Source organism: Engraulis encrasicolus, chromosome 22, assembly GCF_034702125.1.
Source record: "Engraulis encrasicolus isolate BLACKSEA-1 chromosome 22, IST_EnEncr_1.0, whole genome shotgun sequence".
Classification (NCBI taxonomy): Eukaryota; Metazoa; Chordata; class Actinopteri; order Clupeiformes; family Engraulidae; genus Engraulis; species Engraulis encrasicolus.
The window spans coordinates 18,120,494-18,139,549 of record NC_085878.1 but is presented as its reverse complement, the minus strand read 5'-3'; the positions used below and the strand labels follow the sequence as shown (position 1 = coordinate 18,139,549).

The 19,056-nt window shown below is 45.1% G+C and overlaps 1 protein-coding gene across 1 annotated transcript in view; it reads left to right on the top strand.

Moving 5' to 3' along the window:
• Positions 1 to 19,056, top strand: part of LOC134439137 (dysbindin domain-containing protein 1-like) — a 30,742-nt gene that overhangs the window by 9,930 nt on the left and 1,756 nt on the right. The window contains exon 3 of the mRNA XM_063188993.1: positions 7,715 to 7,852. Within this exon, the coding sequence (XP_063045063.1) occupies positions 7,715 to 7,852 (138 nt within the window). The remainder of the gene's footprint in view (positions 1 to 7,714; positions 7,853 to 19,056) is intronic.

Genomic DNA, 19,056 nt, shown 5'->3' with positions numbered 1-19,056 from the left:
GAGAGGAGGGGTGGTGGAAGGGTCAAACGATAATCAGAGTAAGGAGGGATGCGGGAGAGAGAGAGAAGGAGGGAAGGAAGGAAGGAGGAATGGATGGAAGAAAGGAGAGAAGGAGATATGTGGACGACATAGTTGTTTAGAGCCATGTATCTGAAGCACATGGTAAGATTTGGCCCTGATCCCTTATCGTGCAGATTTTCTGCCTTGCACAGCCCACCCCCCCCTCCACCAGCAGCAGCCCACCCCTTACACATTTGCATCCCAGCCTCCTGCACCTGCTCTCTCTCTCTCTTCCTCCCACTCCCCTCTCTGTCTCTTCCTCCCTCTCCCCCTCTCTCTCTTTCCCTTTTCCTCTCCTCTCCTCCTTTCCTCCCTATCTATCTCGCCTCACGCCTCTCTCCATTTTTCCTTCTCATTCCATGTCTCTCTCTCTCTCTTGCTCTCTCTCTTCTTTCTCACTCACTGTCTGTCTGCCTGTCTCTGTTCCTCTCTCCCTCTCCCTCTCTGTTTCAGTTTCTCTCTCTCTCTCTCCATCTCTCTCTCTCTCTCTCTCTCTCTCTCTCTGTCTCTCGCTCTCTCTCTCTCTGTCTCTCTCTTTCTATCTCTGTCTCTCTCTCTCTCTCTGTCTCTCTCTCTCTCTCTCTCTCTCTCTCTCCCCTTTCCCTCTGTTCCTGTCTCCCTTTCTTCCTCCCTCCTCCCACCCAGGCTGTCAGCTCGAGCCTCTGAGAGATGCGGAGACAGAGCCGTAGGCGAGTGTTTTCCTACCTCCCAGGGGGCTGGGAGTCACTAAGGAGCGTACTGATATACCTACTCCTCTCCTCTCCTCTCCTCTCCTCTCCTCTCCTCTCTTCTCTTCTCTTCTCCTCTCCTCTGTCCTCTCCTCTCCTCTGTCCTCTCCTCTCCTCTCCTCTCCTCTCCTTTCCACTCCTCTCCTCTCCTCTCCTCTCCCCTCATCTCCTCTCTTCTCTTCTCTTCTCTTCTCCTCTCCTCTCCCCTGTCCTCTCATCTCCTCTCCTCCTCCCCTCTCCTCTCCTCTCCTCTCCTCTCCCCTTCATCACACAGCTGCAGGCGTTCATGTGTAAGTCGGCGCAAAATCAGAAACAATAGTGGGAGCGGCCTAGTCCGTTGTTGGGTCCAAGTGGAGCATCTAATTTTCACAAATTTACACAGGGAGAGAGAGAGAGAGAGAGAGAGAGAGAGAGAGAGAGAGAGAGAGAGAGAGAGAGAGAGAGAGAGACAGAGACAGAGAGAGAGATTGGTTGAAAGACTCTTTCTCATTGGAGCTGTTGTTCCACCAGTATCCATTGGTGCATTGGTGTTTAACAAGAGAATTTTCTAAATGATGCATGTCTTGAAGACCTTTGACTTTGTTGCACACTACACATAGCCTGATAAACCAGACTAAATGTGGATGTCTAATTTAGTCTGGCCTCGATGCATAATACATCCGAAGATTGTTGATGAGAACAACCTTCCCTCAAAACCATGCCCGCTTTGATTCAAAACACATCTTTGCGTTGTAATTGGTTTGCCAGATTCATGGCATTCTGGCTTCATTGAATCATTATGCGAGGCCAGACCCACCCGTAGACAAAACATTTTGCCGTCCAGCGGGTGGCGCTGGTTCACCAGGCTACACTACACATGTACAATAGAATAACTGGTAACGATAGTCGAGTTTCCTCAGTACAAATGATAGTGGTGTCATTGATACAGCAGTCTTTGTAGGTCATCATTGATGCATTCGCTTGCACGCTGCGTTGTATGATTAAGATGCCAAGTGTGACAGAAATGACAGTGACAGTAACTGCAAATGTTTGTTGTATGTCCATAATTGATATGGTGGGTCAGTGACGCTTTTGCGACACTTGCATACCTATCCTATATGCTCTGCTATACTAGGAATATATCCGCCATTGTGGAAGCTCAATCTAGAGAATCGGATGAAGTGGTTGGGTAGCCCCCTTAATGTTCGCCGATCCACTAGTGGAGCGCTGTGATAGTCACAAAAAAACGTAACTACCACACCACCACTATGGTAATATGATGATATAATGGTAATACTGTACATTACAACTTGGTCATTGCCATTCTGGTAACAGCTAATTTATCACAAGGGCCATGCCTTACTGGGTTAATGAGCGAGACTGCGGGAGGCTCAGCCAGGGCTGTCAGGAAATCCACCAGCCAGCCTCCAGCAGAGAGCCAAAGAGCTTTCACGTCCTCATCACGGTAATTAATATCTAATCACCAAAAGCAGCCATAAGAGGGCTGCAATATTCACTAATCAGCCTTCCTGACCTTCAGTAATGCAGGGGATGACCACGGCTGCCTGCCCCAGGTGGAATTATGAGAGAGAGAGAGTGTGCGTGTGTGTGTGTGTGTGTGTGTGTGTGTGTGTGTGTGTGTGTGTGTGTGTGTGTGTGTGTGTGTGTGTGGGTGTGGGTGTGGGGGTGCATGTGTGCACCCGTGCATGCGTGTGTGTGTGTGTGTACAAAAAAACCAACAGTGTGTCTCTGCATGTGTGGTTTTTCTACATTGTCAGTTTGTTAGCAGAAGAGGCCATGTTTTAATGAAAGATAAAAGGAGGGGTTGTCACCGCATTAGCAACAGGGCACATCAGCGCAAGGGAAAAAGGTGAGCAAGTGTGCCTCAAGCCCTCCAACCTCATCACCACCACCCCTCACCCCACTCACTAACCCCCCTTCCCCCTGGGCGGAGACAGCTCATTAGGGCTGACTTCAAAAGACACCCAGCGCCACCACAGCAACAGTCTTGTCTGTCGCCCTGCCTACCTGTCTCTCCCTCCTTTCCCCAATGCAGAGGCAGAGGGTAACAGACTGACTGTCTGTGTGTCTTCAAAGCCTTCTCATATTAGCAAAAGAGGGCTAGAGGTGGGTGGGATGGCTCGTAGGTTGAAGTGAGATAAAGAGGAGAGAACCAAAGAGGGAGAGAGTCTGGTGACAGGTGTGGTGGCGTGAAAAAAAAACAGAAAACATTGAACCTGTTGTGGTTTCAAGCTTCCACTTCAAGCCACTTCACTTGTTGAATACACTGTGAGAAAAACACATTTTCTTTGTTGAGAATCATTTCCCACTCTGCATGTCAGTGGTAAGATTGTGTGTTTACCTCTCTTGTCATGACTTTACAGTCCAGTCCTGGGCATTGTAGGAACAGCTTCTAATGAACCCACACACGTCTTGGATAGTGTAATTCTTGAGTTAGAAACAAGCACAATTTCTTTGTTCAAAACCATCATTACACACTTTGTGTGTGGTTGTCAGATGGCACACTGAAATTACACACCCAATCTTGGATAGTCTAACTCTTGTATTAGACAAACACGATTTCTTTGTTGAAAAATCAACATTGCATGCAGACAGCGGTGTAGTCTACTTTTTTGAAGTGGGTATACTGTATATTCTATCATTTTTGGAAGTGGGTATGCTGTATATATTTATGCTATTCTAAATAATGGATCAATCAATTTTAAGTGGGTACGCTGAAGCCCCTAAAATTTAGAAGTGGGTATACTCCGTATACCTGCGTTCTATGTAGACTTACACCACTGCATGCAGACAAGTCAGTGGTAAGATTGAATACATTATTTCCTCCTCTCGTAATGACTCCGTAGTCCTGGGGCCTCATGTCCAAAGACTTCTGTAGATTTCCTACTGAATCTTTGCATAATTGAAAATCTGAAAGGATACATTTTCACCTAAAATTTAGAATGTACAGTATCAGTCCATGCAGAAACATGTTGATTCACGTGGTATGTCCAATTTCACATGAAATTTAGTAAATGTGCACTTTTCATGTTAAGTCAGAATTAGTACATCTGAAAATGTGTGTGAAAAGTTACTCACAAAGCATTTTTGTGCGTAAACAGAACACCCATGGGCATGGGATCAGCTTTCTGACAGCCCCGCGCAGTCTTGGATACAGTATACGGTAACTCACGAGCATTCTGCTGCTCAGCAGGTGGGACCTCTAATAATAACACACATGAATGTCTGTGCAGCCTGCTGTACCCTCTCTGCATGTACTCGGCACATTTTGCTGTGTTAATTGCTATGACCACTTGGCTCAACGTGGAGACGACATCAGGGAGGCCACCACACACCGAATGTCGTGTTTACGAAAAAATATTATTAACCCGTTAAGACACAGCATTACAAATTTGTTGTTTCTAGAATGGGCATGACCAAAGTCATGGTGCATTACTAAAGGTCCTGTGTTTGGTCATAGTAGTGTTGTACTGGTAATTTACTTTTAATCAGTGGCGGAACAATTGCACCCAGGGCCCCAGGGCAGAACACTTATAGGGGCCCCTACACGGCCTGCCAAAGTCACAATGGGGCCCCCACCACCAATGCAAAAGTGCCCTGGGCCCTGGGGCAAATGCCCTGCTCGCCCTCCCTATTGCTCCGCCTCTGCTTTTAATGGCTATTACAGCGTTCCACTAGTGGAATGGCGTGCATTATGGTGCTACGAATGCATGATCAAACACAGTCCGTAAGTCTGGCTAGCCGAATGCTTTGGAGCAAATTAGCATTGTCAAATTGAGGCTTTTTCTGTATTTACAGGTTAGGTTAGGGATGGCTTTGGTCTGGGCACAGCTTAGCCTTTGTTTGTTTTGTAGCTGAATTTGGTATGGACTGCGTGGAAATGGTATTTCGCCCCATAGAGCTGTGGGAACATTAGAAATGTGGTAAGATGAAGGGGAAATGGAGAGAGCAACAAAGAGAGACCCTGGCCAAGCCTGCTGTGGCCAAGCCAGAACCAGAATGAGAGAGGCACAACATAATTCAACTTCACTTTTCTCATGGGTCCTAATCTCCATAGTGTTGATTTAACACTTGTGTTCAGGATAGGAGCCAGCTTCACCTAAACAATTTTTACTTCTGTTAGAGCATTTACCAAAAGAAAGAAACTATAGCAAACTAAAATATAGAGAAAAAGGTAGCATCCACACAAAGAAAATGTACCGTGGTGTCATGTGGAAGCCCAGTCACTTTGCAGCACGACGCCTCAGAGAGGCAAGTAGTGAAGCTATCATCATCATCTCTCTGAGGCTGTGCCAGATGCCCTGCTAACCCCATTTCTGGCTGATGGAGCCGGTGCTGTAGTGGGGTGGTGTGTGGTGCGCAATGCCTGCCTGCCTGCCTGCCCCTCCTGCCTGCCTGCCCCTCCTGCCTGCCTGCCTGCCCCTCCTGCCTGCCTGCCCCTCCTGCCTGCCTGCCTGCCTGCCCCTCCTGCCTGCCTGCCCCTCCTGCCTGCCTGCCCCTCCTGCCTGCCTGCCTGCCTGCCTGCCCCTCCTGCCTGCCTGCCTGCCTGCCCCTCCTGCCTGCCTGCCCCTCCTGCCTGCCTGCCCCTCCTGCCTGCCTGCCTGCCTGCCTGCCCCTCCTGCCTGCCTGCCTGCCCCTCCTGCCTGCCTGCCTGCCCCTCCTGCCTGCCTGCCCCTCCTGCCTGCCTGCCTGCCCCTCCTGCCTGCCTGCCCCTCCTGCCTGCCTGCCTGCCTGCCCCTCCTGCCTGCCTGCCCCTCCTGCCTGCCTGCCTGCCTGCCTGCCTGCCTGCCTGCCCCTCCTGCCTGCCTGCCTGCCTGCGGCTATGGGAAACACTCGGCTCAGTGTGGTATGCATTGAAGGCAGCCCCGTCTCGGCCTCCATTGTCTGTGAGCTGAACTCACACGGGGAGGCTACAACTCAGACATGACATCTCTCTCTACCCCACGCACGCACGCACGCACGCACGCACGCACGCACGCACGCACGCACGCACGCACGCACGCACGCACGCACGCACGCACGCACACACACAGTATATGTACAGAACAGAGAGAAAAAGAGAGGCAGGGAGAGGCAGAGATACACACACACACACACACACACACACACACACACACACACACACAAATATACCGGTAATGCACGCAGACTCATAAGGTGCATGTTCACACACAGACAAAAATACAAAATACATTCTCTCTCTCTCTACCTCTCTCTTTCTCTTTCTCTCTCTCTCTCTCTCTCTCTCTCTCTCTCTCTCTCTCTCTTATGCGCACACGCACACACACACACAAATGATGGACACACACACACGCACAGTACAGTATAAGCGCACGCACACAAACTCACATTCATGCTTGGGCATGTGCGCACACACTCAAGCTGCCTCCCAGCTCTTCTAGCTTCTCTCTGTCTCTGTGTCGCAGCAGGGATCCAAAGCTTCAAATGAGTCCTGGAAATAGAAGGGAAGCAAATAACAAACAAATTTGTGACACTGATATGGTTGATGTTGAACTAACAGCAGAAAAAAATGTTTTTCTCTCCGGAAATGTAATATGAAGGAGATGATTGCATCAGGACGTTGAGTTCCCAAGCGTCACTAACATTCCCACTATTTAAACAAATTGTGGCAATTCTGCATAATAACAAATGATCAGATCATTATAAAATGTTTGAAGGCAACAGAAAGTAATCTTTAGATGTGAAACTAGATGATTCCTCTCTGCTCACAGTACAATCTGCAACAATATTAAGGGCTGCATTTCTCAATCGGAAACGAGGATAGCTTTATGATGCTTTATTGAACTGTATTGACTGCGAAACAGTGAGACGCTGAAGATGGGTTAGGCCGAACCATTTCTCTTGTCTCTTTGTCATGCTACCCCAATAAATAATTATAAGGACTGTCGTCGGGAGTGCAGCTTCCAGCAACTGTGCTGATCCAGTTGCCTCCGCCTGAGGACTTTTTAAATAAAAACAATTTTGAGTTGAGCACACTTCTTGTAAAAAAAAACAGTGAGACTTGTCTTTTGTGCTATATGAAACAGTGGCAACAGAGGTGTGAATCTCAGGTTCACGTCCCCGAAGTGCCAATCGGTCAGTTCCTTTTTTTGGAGTATTTGCACACGTCGTAGGTCTTTTGGCCTTGTCATTTTCAGAAGTGACAGTGACAGTGTCATTGCTGTAGTCTGTATTTGCAGTGTTTGACTTATTTCAGTAATGACCTTTGGTGTTGCCCTGTCCAGTCTTTTCACCTGTTTTACTCTGCACTTGTGTCCGAAATGATGTGCTACTAGACTCACCTTTGATTAGGGGTTAATCAGTGTGCAAACCTTTATTTTAATGTGTCTGCTTACGCAACGGAATTCTCTTTTCTAACTGGCTGATGGGGTGGCCATTAATCCCTGAGAACTAGTGTCAAGCGTGCAACGCGCATAGAACCTTCGCTTGGATTGCCGATGATATCTAAGGAAATCATGCACATCATCTATGGAAAATTAAATAATCACGTTGGGATACCAAACGAAGATTCTAGACGCATCTAAGTTAGATGCCTGCATAGCGACGTTCACTATCTTGCTCACAAAATGTTGGTGCAGTTGACATTGTTCCTACAACTTTACAGACAGTAAGAGAGTAAAAAAAGTACCGTACCATAACGGCATCTAAGTGGGATAACGGCCTTCGAGGTCGATCGGTCATAAGAGGTTAATGGCCGTTATCCCTTACATAATATAATATAATATAATATAATATAATATAATATAATATAATATAATATAATATAATATAATATAATGTCTTCTCTATATATTCCACAGAGCCACTCACATTTGTCACTACCCAGTCCATATTTGCGGAGTTGGATTTATTTCAGCAATGACCTTTGACCTTATCTCGTCTTGTCCTGTCTATTCCATCCACAGAGCCCCTCAGTAGCGTGTCCTCTCTGGAGGTGCACTTTGACCTCCTGGACCTGACCGAGCTCACAGACATGTCCGACCAGGAGCTGGCCGAGGTCTTTGCCGACTCTGATGAGGAGAACCACAACGAGTCACCAGGAAGTAAGTACAGCCATGCGGGCAGCTGTGGCCTAGTGGTTAGTAGTTCTCAACCTTTTTTGAACAAACGCCCCCTTGGCCTCATCACAAGTCTCTCAACGCCCCCTTGACCCCATCATAAGCCTGACAACGCCCCCCTTAGTATTCAAAAATGAAATGGACTAATGGACTAATGACAACTAAGCGCCTCCCCTCTCAGCTGTATCCTTCTCAACGCCCCCCTAGAGCTCCCCAACGCCCCCTGGGGGGGCTGCACTGCCCCCGTCGAGAAACACTAGGTTAGAGGATGGGTGTGTGAATCCCACCCTAACCAGTCTGATGACTTTCTGTGGTGTGTGCAGTGCCCTTGAGACACGCCTAACACACATGGCTCCAGCGACTGTAACCATTACCCTGTACAACAGTTGGAGTCGTTGCTTTGTATAAAAGTGTCATCTAAGTGTAAAGTGCATCCAGACAGACAGAAGAAAAGATTGCTTAAAGTGTGCATGAAATCATATGCTGTGTATCTACTATAGAAGTCAATGGACATTTCAGTTGAGGTTAAAACCATCTATTTACTACTCATACCACAAAGAGCAAGGATGGGTTGCATACTGAAAAACAAACACAAGGTCTAAAAGTATATATTTTTAATTTAGAACAGAGCAGATGTTTAGCTTGTGGCTTTTCTCAATGTTCTGTGCTGTGCTGTGACGTCCCCTCCCCATCTATTTACAGTACCACCACATGCTGCTCTACACTGTGTAGAGCAATGCATCTTTTTAATCAAATTGAACTTTAATTCGATTTCCCCGTATTTCTCAGGGTGTTTTGTAGAGTGTGGCTGTAAAGAGCACATTGGCAAGGAAAATTCAATCTTTGGCTTATCTTTCCCTAGTCCTATTTTAAAATAAGATGAAGCTTGGTGCAGAGTTATAGAAGATGGGGCTGTGAGGCCCAATGTATTATGTATAATGAGCAAACTAACAAACTGACCTTGAGCACACCAGTTCATAATACCCCTGATTTATTGGATTTGTTATGTGATGAACAGGATATACAGTATGTAATATGTTCACACGATGTATGGAATTCTTGGTGAGTGCCAGTAGGTGTTTACAGAGCAGGTATGTTGATGTGCACAGTGGCTACGTTTACATGACACAATTAATTCAGAATCAACTCACTTTAATTCTGACTTCACGTGAACACCTCACAATTTGGAATTAAATGAAAGATCAAAGTAAACTCAACGGAACTATTTAATTCGGAATTATTAATTCGGAATTAAAAATGTCATGTAAACGTAGCAAACATGGCAGCAGTGGCATAGATGTGTAGCAGTGCAGTGGGCAGAGGAGATGCTTTCTCCTGGCAACCAGTCTCAAATGGGCAGGCTCAAGTTAGGGGAAGAATGTATAATGGAGCTGAGGAGCAGGAAGCAACCATAAAGTAGCCAGAGCTCAGATGCAATCTACAGCACTAGACTGCTGAGAGTGGACAACCTGGTTTGGAATCAATGATGCAAGTCCATGCCATCTTTGAGCAAGCATGCCATCAGAAAAAGTTGGAGATCCATGTTGAGGAAATGAGTTTACTGCATGCGTTTCATGTTTTGTGACAGTTTTATGTGTTGCTGTGATGATAGCATTATTCATGTAGTGGCCTACGTAGTGGGTCAGGCATACATTGCAATAAACAGTATGTGAAATGAAAAAACTAGAACGTAAGCACTTCAGTACTAATTACATGGACACATTTTCAGGATTAACTATTAGAATTGGATTCATCATAATTACTTCAGCATTACACACTCTATTAGAAAGTGTCAGATGAGACATTTCACAGGTGGCTAGAGAGCGTTGCCAGGAATATCACTAAGTCAATTACTCCCCATTGACTGGAATCACTGGTGCGGCAGCCTAGCAATTGCTGAGAGACTTATGAGGCCTGAAATACCACAGCCTTTTGTTGCCATAATAATGGGAAAGTGCATTAGCTTTCCAGCGGTAGTTGTTAAATCCAGGCAGCAGGTAAGACTAAACAGCGCACCCGTCGTCGTGACTCAGAATACTAAGCAACTATATCTAGAGTACTTAAGGTCAGTACCACAAGCTCAATCAGTGGCACACATCTTTGTAATATAATTAGTCTCCCATTTATAGTCAAGACCTCTCCTTCTTTAGAGGTATGTTGACTCTAATTGAGAAGACAGTGCTCCCTTTCAGGATGGTGAATAGCTATGTCTTTAATGACTGGTGGAGGGGGGGAATGGAGCATATGTTGCCAGATTTGTCTGACCATTTCCAGCCCAAACGGTCCTCAAAACCCGCCTGGAGGCGCTTAATACTGCCCAATTTCAACAAATTCTATTGATTTCTATGGCCATAGAACTACACAAAAAATGCCAAATGGCCGTTTTTACAATTTTTACCCGCCTACGGCCATGCCAAGCGTGGGTAACCATCCAATCTGGCAACATTGCTCCTCGTAAGGACAAGAATGAATGCAGAATAAGCAAGCCAACACAGAAAAAAGTGTGGCAAATGGTTGTGGACTGCTTATCCTCCCCCACTGCTGTTTAAATGGAGAATCTTCTGTACTAATAGCAACCTGCCTCAGAGGAGGAGGTGTTTAAGATGAACCCAACAACAAGGACACATCAACTGTGGATCTATCTGGCAGCTACATTGATCAAAGAGGCAGAAATAAACATCAAAGGGCAAAAAATGCACATAAGCAAAGGCCTGTTCCCTATTTACAGCTGTTTTATAAGAAAAAGATTTTCTTTGGAGAAGTATGCTGTGTACAGTCAATATTTGCACATTTGCATGGCTCAGAAAAAAATGCTTGCATACAGTATTCATGAAACGCCTACATGTCATTTACATTATAATGTAATGAACACTTAGGTGGTCTGCTGGGTTTTTTTTTCGAAGACACTGAGGAAACATGACCTTTGACCGGAGTCAAAGGTCACATACTGTGCTGTTGACCAGGCTGTTGGCCGTGCATGCCTTTCAGACATATTCTTAGCTACGGCTGAGGGTTGCCACGTGTCATTTTTATAAATGTGTGAATCACAGCGTGTCACTGTGACGTTTCCAAGGAGATGCCAGTTACCCAGCAACAGTGGCGGTTGGCACTCTACCCTCTCTCTGCACCCTTTGACCCCAGTAGTACCGCCATCACTACCCGAGCCCCTCCCTATCTCCCTGAGCACTACTTGGCATCTGCTGCCAACCTCTGCTGCTCTCCGCCCTCGTCATCCAAGGTTGCTATTGTGCCGTCAGGTCGCCGCCTCTTTAATTACCCTTCCAACCCCTTTTTGGCCCCTCTCCCCACCCATATAATTAAGCCACTGTCAGAGGAGCGTATGTGCGATTTGACCTGCTGCATGTGTCGCACTGGGACAAGCGGCAGAAGCTGTAGCTGTATTTTCTTTTGCTCCTGTAGTTGCTCACAGTCTCACAGACTGTGTGAAGAATTTTAATGCATACGTGGCTACAAGGCTACGCATTGCTATGCTTCCTCTGCCATTATGCAAAAATAAAAACTCATCTTCTCAATTTTTATACTTGACGACCATTGCATCCAGGTAGTGGTACTTATACGTTGCTGTGGAGAGCGCGTGTTAGCTTGCGCTGCTCTGGTCGACTATATAACTGAACCTTTTAAACACTCCAAATGAACTGGTCCCTGAGCTCCAGTGAAGGTGATTATCCTCACAGCACGGCCACACCTAACCGACCACATAAAAGTGAACCGCCAGCTGCCTGCCTCTGTGTGGAGAGCCAGTCCATAAAACTCACATTAATTTTAAAAGGGGCCATCGAACGAGCCACCACCAGTCGAGCAGAAATGGATTTATATGAATGCCACCACTGGCAGTGAGTAATCTGGCCATAAAACTACAACAACTGTGACTGACTGTGATAACCATGCCATGTCCTGTGACCTATGTTTTCTGAGTCCCATATTCCCTGGTCAGCCTTTGGTTGTCTATTTCTGTTTGAAAGTGTAATTTTATCATTTCTATTTGGGCACCGGAGACTGTTTCACCCTGCCTACAGAAGACCAGAGATCATCACTAACCCTCACCTGATTTTTGACACTGGTTCTATGTTCCTATGGTCCCCAGTCAAAGTGAACATAGAACCCGGGGAATATAAAGATGACCTTCTACAAGCGGATTCCAAAAAAGTTGGGACACTTTGTATTTTGTGAATAAAATCAAAATGCTGGCATTTTCAAAACATCCAATATGTTAATAAGGTAGAGCATTATGTACAGACAACGTATCAGTTGTTAATGTCAAGCAGAATTATTGTTTTGAGGTAATTATGTGATCATTTAAAATTTGACCCATGCAACAAAATTCAAAAAAGTTGGGACAGGGCCAAAACATGTTGTAATAGTTGGATAATTCTAAAAATAACACAAGGAAGAATATTTTAACAGGAACTATATTGACTGTCAACATGAATGCACAAATAAAATACCATCACAGAGAGGCTGTGGCACTCAGTAGCGAAGATTTTGAGGTACTAATTACTTATCTATTACACAGAAAGATAGAATTATCAAAATTGCAGGCATATAAGGCTTATTTCCGTAATATAGAGTTCTGTGTAATCATTGCAGGAGTTATGAGATCATGACATACTCGTCGTCAATAAGCAAACAATGACACTCCAACAATGACAGCTCTCGAAAAAATGACCATAAACACAACACTTGATTAATGTACATGATGCAGACATTAAACAGTGTTGCATGCAGAAAAGCTAATTCTAGATGAACATAGGAGACATGTGAAACTGTCCTCTGATTACAGAATGGAAAATATTTCATCCTTTTTTAAAATCATGGAGTCATGCACCCTCCAGGTCATATAGAAAATGAATACTTAACCTTGATTTAGTGGGCAGTCTGAAAGACAGCATATATGATGGTAAGGGGGTGCAGAGGTGCCTTGGTTATGGTCTTCTTACTCATGTAGAGCATTATCATGAATGTTGAATGATATACACAGACTTTAAACAGCATACATAGCTACCAAGGCATTATATTTTTGAGCACCGCCTTTAGATATTGCCCCATAATGGTGGCAAATTTCAATCTCTACTATGTTCCAACAGTGTGGTTCCATCATAAGAGTAAACAGGTCACAAAATTGTTTTCTGGCATTAAGGATATGCCACATATTAAGCATAACAAAAAGGTAAACAAGTTGAAGAACACACCTATCAGTTGAGCTGCTGAAATCATGTCTTGGACATCAAAATATCTAATTTTTGAATACAATTATGCCATCAGTCAAAGTATTTAACTGTTCAGTCTCATCCCTTGTGTTGTGTTTAGTCTTATCCAATATAAAAAGCATTTTATTGGCCCTGTCCCAATTTTTTTTTTTTTTTAATTTGTTGCAAGGGTGAAATTTTAAATGATCACATAATTACCTCAAAACAATAATTCTGCTTGACTTTAACAACTGATATGTTGTCTGTACATAATGCTCTACCTTATTAACACATTGAATGTTTTGAAAATGCCAGCATTTTGATTTTATTCACAAAATACAAAGTGTCCCAACTTTTTTGGAATCCGCTTTGTAGAAAACAATCCTGCCTTGCCAATATTAACTACAATACCACTGAGAAAAAGACATCAAGTTTATTCAGTAGTTCATATGAAATCCTTTCCGGCGAAACAGTTCAGCAGTCTGATTGAACTGATCAAACCTGCAAAATATCAACTCTTTAAACCTTGTGATGTTCACTCCTCTTTTGTGTTCATTTTTGTTTACTTTTGCTTGTTCTTCAGCTGGCCCCCATTTCAGCAGAGCTGTCCAATGGCAGAGAGTGATGGAGCCCATTAGGCTATCGGCAAATGCCCCCTGGCTGCACTATCTTCTCCAGTCTAATGCAGACTACTTTAATAGCCCCTGTACCCAGCTGAGGGAGAGAGAGAGAGAGAGAGAAAGAAAGAGAGAGAGAGAGAGAGAGAGAGAGAGAGAGAGAGAGAGAGAGAGATTCTCAACACATCCCTAAACACAAATCCCTCTCCTTTATCCTCTATGTTTTCCTCCTTTAATATAAGCCCCTGTGAATCAGAACGCTGGCTTCTACTGCACAAAGCTCAACTAGGGGGATGGAGAGACTGGAGTCAGTGTGTGTGCGTGTGCGTGTGCATGTGCGTGTGCGTGCATGCGCGTGCGTGTGCGCGCGTGCGTGTCTTTGTATCTCTGCCTCTCTGTTTCTGTCGGTCTCTCTGTCTCTGTACATATACTGTGTGTGTGCGTGTGTGTGTGTGCGTGCATGTTGTATGTGTGTGAGAGAGGAGGTTACTCAGTGTCACTAGCAATCAGGGAGGCTTCATCCTAAAGCAGCCCGTCTGAGTGGAGAGTGCGGGAGGGGAGAGAGAGGGGGGCTTCCCCTGGGCTTCACTGTTCCACATTCTTTTCTACTCTCTTGACTTGGCTCCCAGTCAAGAATAGTACGCTACACAACCATTTTAAACACAGATTTATGAATTCAGAATGCAAGCATTGCCTTTTTTTCTATATCACCATCGCGCGCTCTCTCTCTCTCTCTCTCTCTCTCTCTCTCTCTCTCTCTCTCTCCTCTCTGCCTTAGTCCATCTCTTTCTGTACGTCTATTTATCTATACAGTATGTCCATCTCTATCCTGAGTTCAGCTGTGGATTTCCAACTACTGAGTGGGTTTTCAAAGGTGTGCTGGTGTCCCTGCATGCAGCTGAGGCCGGCAGACAAAGAGCCGACAGCATCAAGCTGTTCTGCAGCTGCCGGCCGCCACACCTCACCCAGCTCCTCACCCCAGACCGTTAGCTTCAATATCCCTTTGTGTTCGGCATGGAGGGATTTATAATGTGAAACACACACTAGGATGAATTATGATTATTAAGATACAGTACAGTCACAAATATATGATGGAACCATGGAGTGATCTTAAGTCTGTGTGTGTGCGTGTGTGTGTCCGTGTCCATTTGCGTGTGCGTGTGCGCGTGCGTGCGCGTGCGTGTGTGTGTGTCATATTCTCTGTGCGTGTGTGCACACATGTTTGTATTAGTGTGTATATGTTTGGTGCAGCTGTTTCTTGACCTTGGGTCATTAGGTCATCAGAATTCTTAATACTCAAATTCCAGATGAGGCGCAGGAGGATTCCCAGATGTATTCTGCCTGGTCTAAATCTCTTGTCTCACTGCATGTTCAGGACATTGTTTCTAATCATTCCAAACGCATCAGCAAAATAATATCCTCCAGCTCCTAGTGACGTAATGTCAAGCGGGGGTCAGACCGGGGACGGATGGGATTGACAGAGAGAGAGAGAGAGAGAGAGAGAGAGAGAGAGAGAGATGAAGGGGATGAAGAAATGCTTCATAAGAGCATTTGATATAGGCCTAAAAGTAAATACATTATTTAGGGCAGTGCTCTTTTAAAAACAGCAGACATAGCCATTCTAAATATTAGCTCAGTGCCAGTGTCTGCATCAACTAAAATTTGTGTAAAAAACAGCTCATGTTTTCCCACAGAAGTTATTTTAAAGTTGTTTACGTCTTGTTTGTACAACAGATGAGGAAAACAAACAGCGTAATGAAATATTTAACTTTGGAGGTAAAAGGTTAATTGCACAAAGTTTATTGTTTTTCTTCCTGCTCTGTACTGTTGCTTATGCAATCATATGAATTTGGAAATCAATCATCTTCAACTACCACAAGATCCTCACTAGAAGGTTCATATTTCGGAAATTGCTGTTTTATTTTCTTTGTATTACTATGTCAATAAATCTAACCTCAAAGCACTTATGGTATGATAGGACATTGCATCAATTACATTTTATCCAGGAGGTTTTCGAGGGACTAGAGGATGATGCTGATGGATTGAGTCAAATATATCCGAATGCTGTCAGTATTGGATTCAGACTGATTGTAATTGTAGTCCGACTCTGGTGGAGGAGAAAGGAGGAGAGGTGGGTCAGGAGTGTTCTTTCAGTCAGGACTTGGGAGTCTGACTACTAGGCGAAGAAGCACGGAGAGGAGAAGAGCAGAAAGGAGGAGAAGAGAGGAAGCGAGAGGTGCATGAGGAGTGTGAATGGAGGGAGTTATCTGGGCTCGAATGGAGGAGGAAGAGGGGGAGAGGAGAGGAGCGGAGGAGAGGATGAGAGGCGGGTCAGGAGTGAATGACTGGAGGAAGGTGTCTGGGCTTTTATGGTGTCACAGGGCAAGGAAGAGAAAAGAGGGAAGGAGGAGAGGAGAGAAAGAGAGGAGAGGAGAGGAGAGGCGGGTCATGATGAGTGACTGGAGGGAGGCATCTGGTACAGTATCTCATGGCGTGACAGGGAGAGGAGGAGAGGAGGAGAGGGAGAAGGGAGTGAGTGACTGGAGGGAGGTGTCTGGGCTCTCTGATGGTGTGATCTCTGGCTATCCCCGTCCTGCTGGGGCACAGCTGCTGCCACCATCCATATTCATGCGTCTATCAGTCAGATGGAGACGCCACACACACACACACACACACACACACACACACACACACACACACACACACACACACACACACACACACACACACACACACACACACACACACACCAATACAGTACATTCAAACAAAGACATACTAGATACATCCGGACACACACACAGACAAACATACACATGCACACACACATAAATACCTACTGCACACTCACACATGGATGCACACATGTACACAGCAATAAATCATAAACACAAAGACATACACACACAGACACACATACACAAGCACACACGAGTGCACACTCGCATTCACATGCATGGAGCACTGCAAAGGCGCCACACACACATGAACACACACATGTCATACCCCCATGCTGGCCAGCTCCAGTCTGCCAGACTTCTTGTCGCTATGCTGCTCACGACCTCACCAACTGGTGTTCCTATGTGAGGGCGCCAATCCAAACAGAGTACACACTCACACGCACGCACGCACGCAGACACACTCTCTCTTTCCCTCTTTCATACAGTACACACACATGCACACATACGCATGCACACACTCTTGAACACCCTCCCCAACACACACTTAAACAACCACACACTCACCCATACAAACAGCATGACAGATTGCTAGATTGGTCCCAAACAGAGAAATAATTAGTTTGGAGCTCATGGAAAGCTTTGTTTGCATGGCGGGAGGCTGGAACAGGAGGGACAAGGTCTCTTGGCCAGATGAACAAGTCTCTTTAACTCATTAAAATGGAGCCAGGGTCCCCATCAGTCTCTACAGATCAATGAGAGAGAGGGAGAGAGAGAGAGAGACAGAGAGAGAGAGAGAGAGAGAGAGAGAGAGAGAGAGAGAGAGAGAGAGAGAGAGAGAGAGAGAGAGAGAGAGAGAGAGAGAGAGAAATGTGCCTCAAAAAGAGTGACTCCATGGCTACAGATTGCTCTTTGATTTATAAGGGTGGCATTTAAGAGTAGACTGGGTGTGAAGTAGTTGAAGATTGAGTGTGTGATGCAGCGAGGACTACATAACTACTAAACGAACAGGAATGCAAGCACTGGTGTGCTTGAAACTGCAGAACTGCACAGTACGTACAGAATGGTATTAGTAAAATGTTCTTGATTACAGCTGTGAGCCACGGATGACATTTAAATGGCCTGAAGTGCAGTCCAAGGTATAGAATCAAGTTGGTGACTTCGACATGCCAGTTGTATGTGTAAGACCTAATGGTAATGCTATGAACAAGACAAAAAAGAACCTTTCAATTAAATGCAGTTTGTCTTGGGTAACTTGATGGGCGCTGTAAATATGTAGGTATTTTGTGAGCCAAGAAAGCACGTCACGGTATAGACTATGTAGGGAGTTTTCCTAAAGGTGCGCTGTGTAGGATGGCCAGGGTAGGTAGGGGCCTGTTGAATATGTTGCTCATTGAACCAATGTACCAATTGGTTTTGCAGCTAAAATGTCTTTTTCTGGAAATTAAAAATGGTGGACGTGTAGGAGATTCACCTTTTAATGTATGAAAAGTCCAATTTTACAGTCCCGGTGAATACTAAGAATTTGATAGTGATGAGGAGTATTCGTGAAAAAGATAACTTATGTGAATGCATGAATTCTGGATAAAAATATTACAGTCTATCTTAAAAAATCAACGGCTGAAAACCATTAAATGAACTTTAACAAGGTACACACCAGTGCTACTTTCCCTAAACGATGCTGCTAGTCCTCACATTCTCCAAGCATGATGTGCATTTAACCCACCATCATTTTCTTATTTGAAACGGGAGCTTTAAGCGCCATCTGGTGGTAGGACTAAAATGTTGAAATACTGAAATGTGCACCGTGAACTGAGGCGTTGTTTGAGCTCCATGCCTATATGTAATCGTTGTTTGGTGGTTGTGTGTGTGTGTGTGTGTGTGTGTGTGTGTGTGTGTGTGTGTGTGTGTGTGTGTGTGTGTGTGTGTGTGTGTGTGTGTGTGTGTGTGTGTGTGTGTGTGTGTGTGTGTGTGTGTGTGTGTGTGTGTGTGTGTGTGTGTGTGTGTGTGAAAGGAAGAGGACAAACAGATCACTATTTGTTGTTAAATAATTCCATTCCTTTCCACATAAATCAGTTGCACACACACACACACACACACACACACACACACACACACACACACACACACACACACACACACACACACACACACACACACACACACACACACACACACAAATGTATCCTTACTACCTCATAGGAATAAATGGCTTTAATGGCTCGAGATGCAGTCATTTGTCATTTTCTAATCATCTGATTATCTAGTATTATTGCCATGAGTAGGATGGATGGTGGAGACGCATGCACACAGCACAGTGCTCTTGCACTCCAAGAGAGCAATGTATGGATGTCCCCAAGGCTAGTAATCATTAGAACAAAGAAAAATCAAAGCAGATCACACCGACACTTCCCCTCAGTCGTTAACTTGTCGGCCCTCTCATCCTTGAGCCATCAGTCTTCTAATCAGTCTTTATAGCTTAGTGCACACAGAGCTTCTCTCTCTCTCTCTCTCTCTCTCTCTCTCTCTCTCTCTCTCTCTCTCTCTCTCTCTCTCTCTCTCTGTTTCTTTCTTTCTCATCTCTGTCTCCCTCTTTTTGGTCTCTTTCCCTCTGTATGTCTTCCTCGCTTATTCTGTATCTCTCACACCATAAAAATAGTTGCCAACCTTTATTTATATTTAGACTG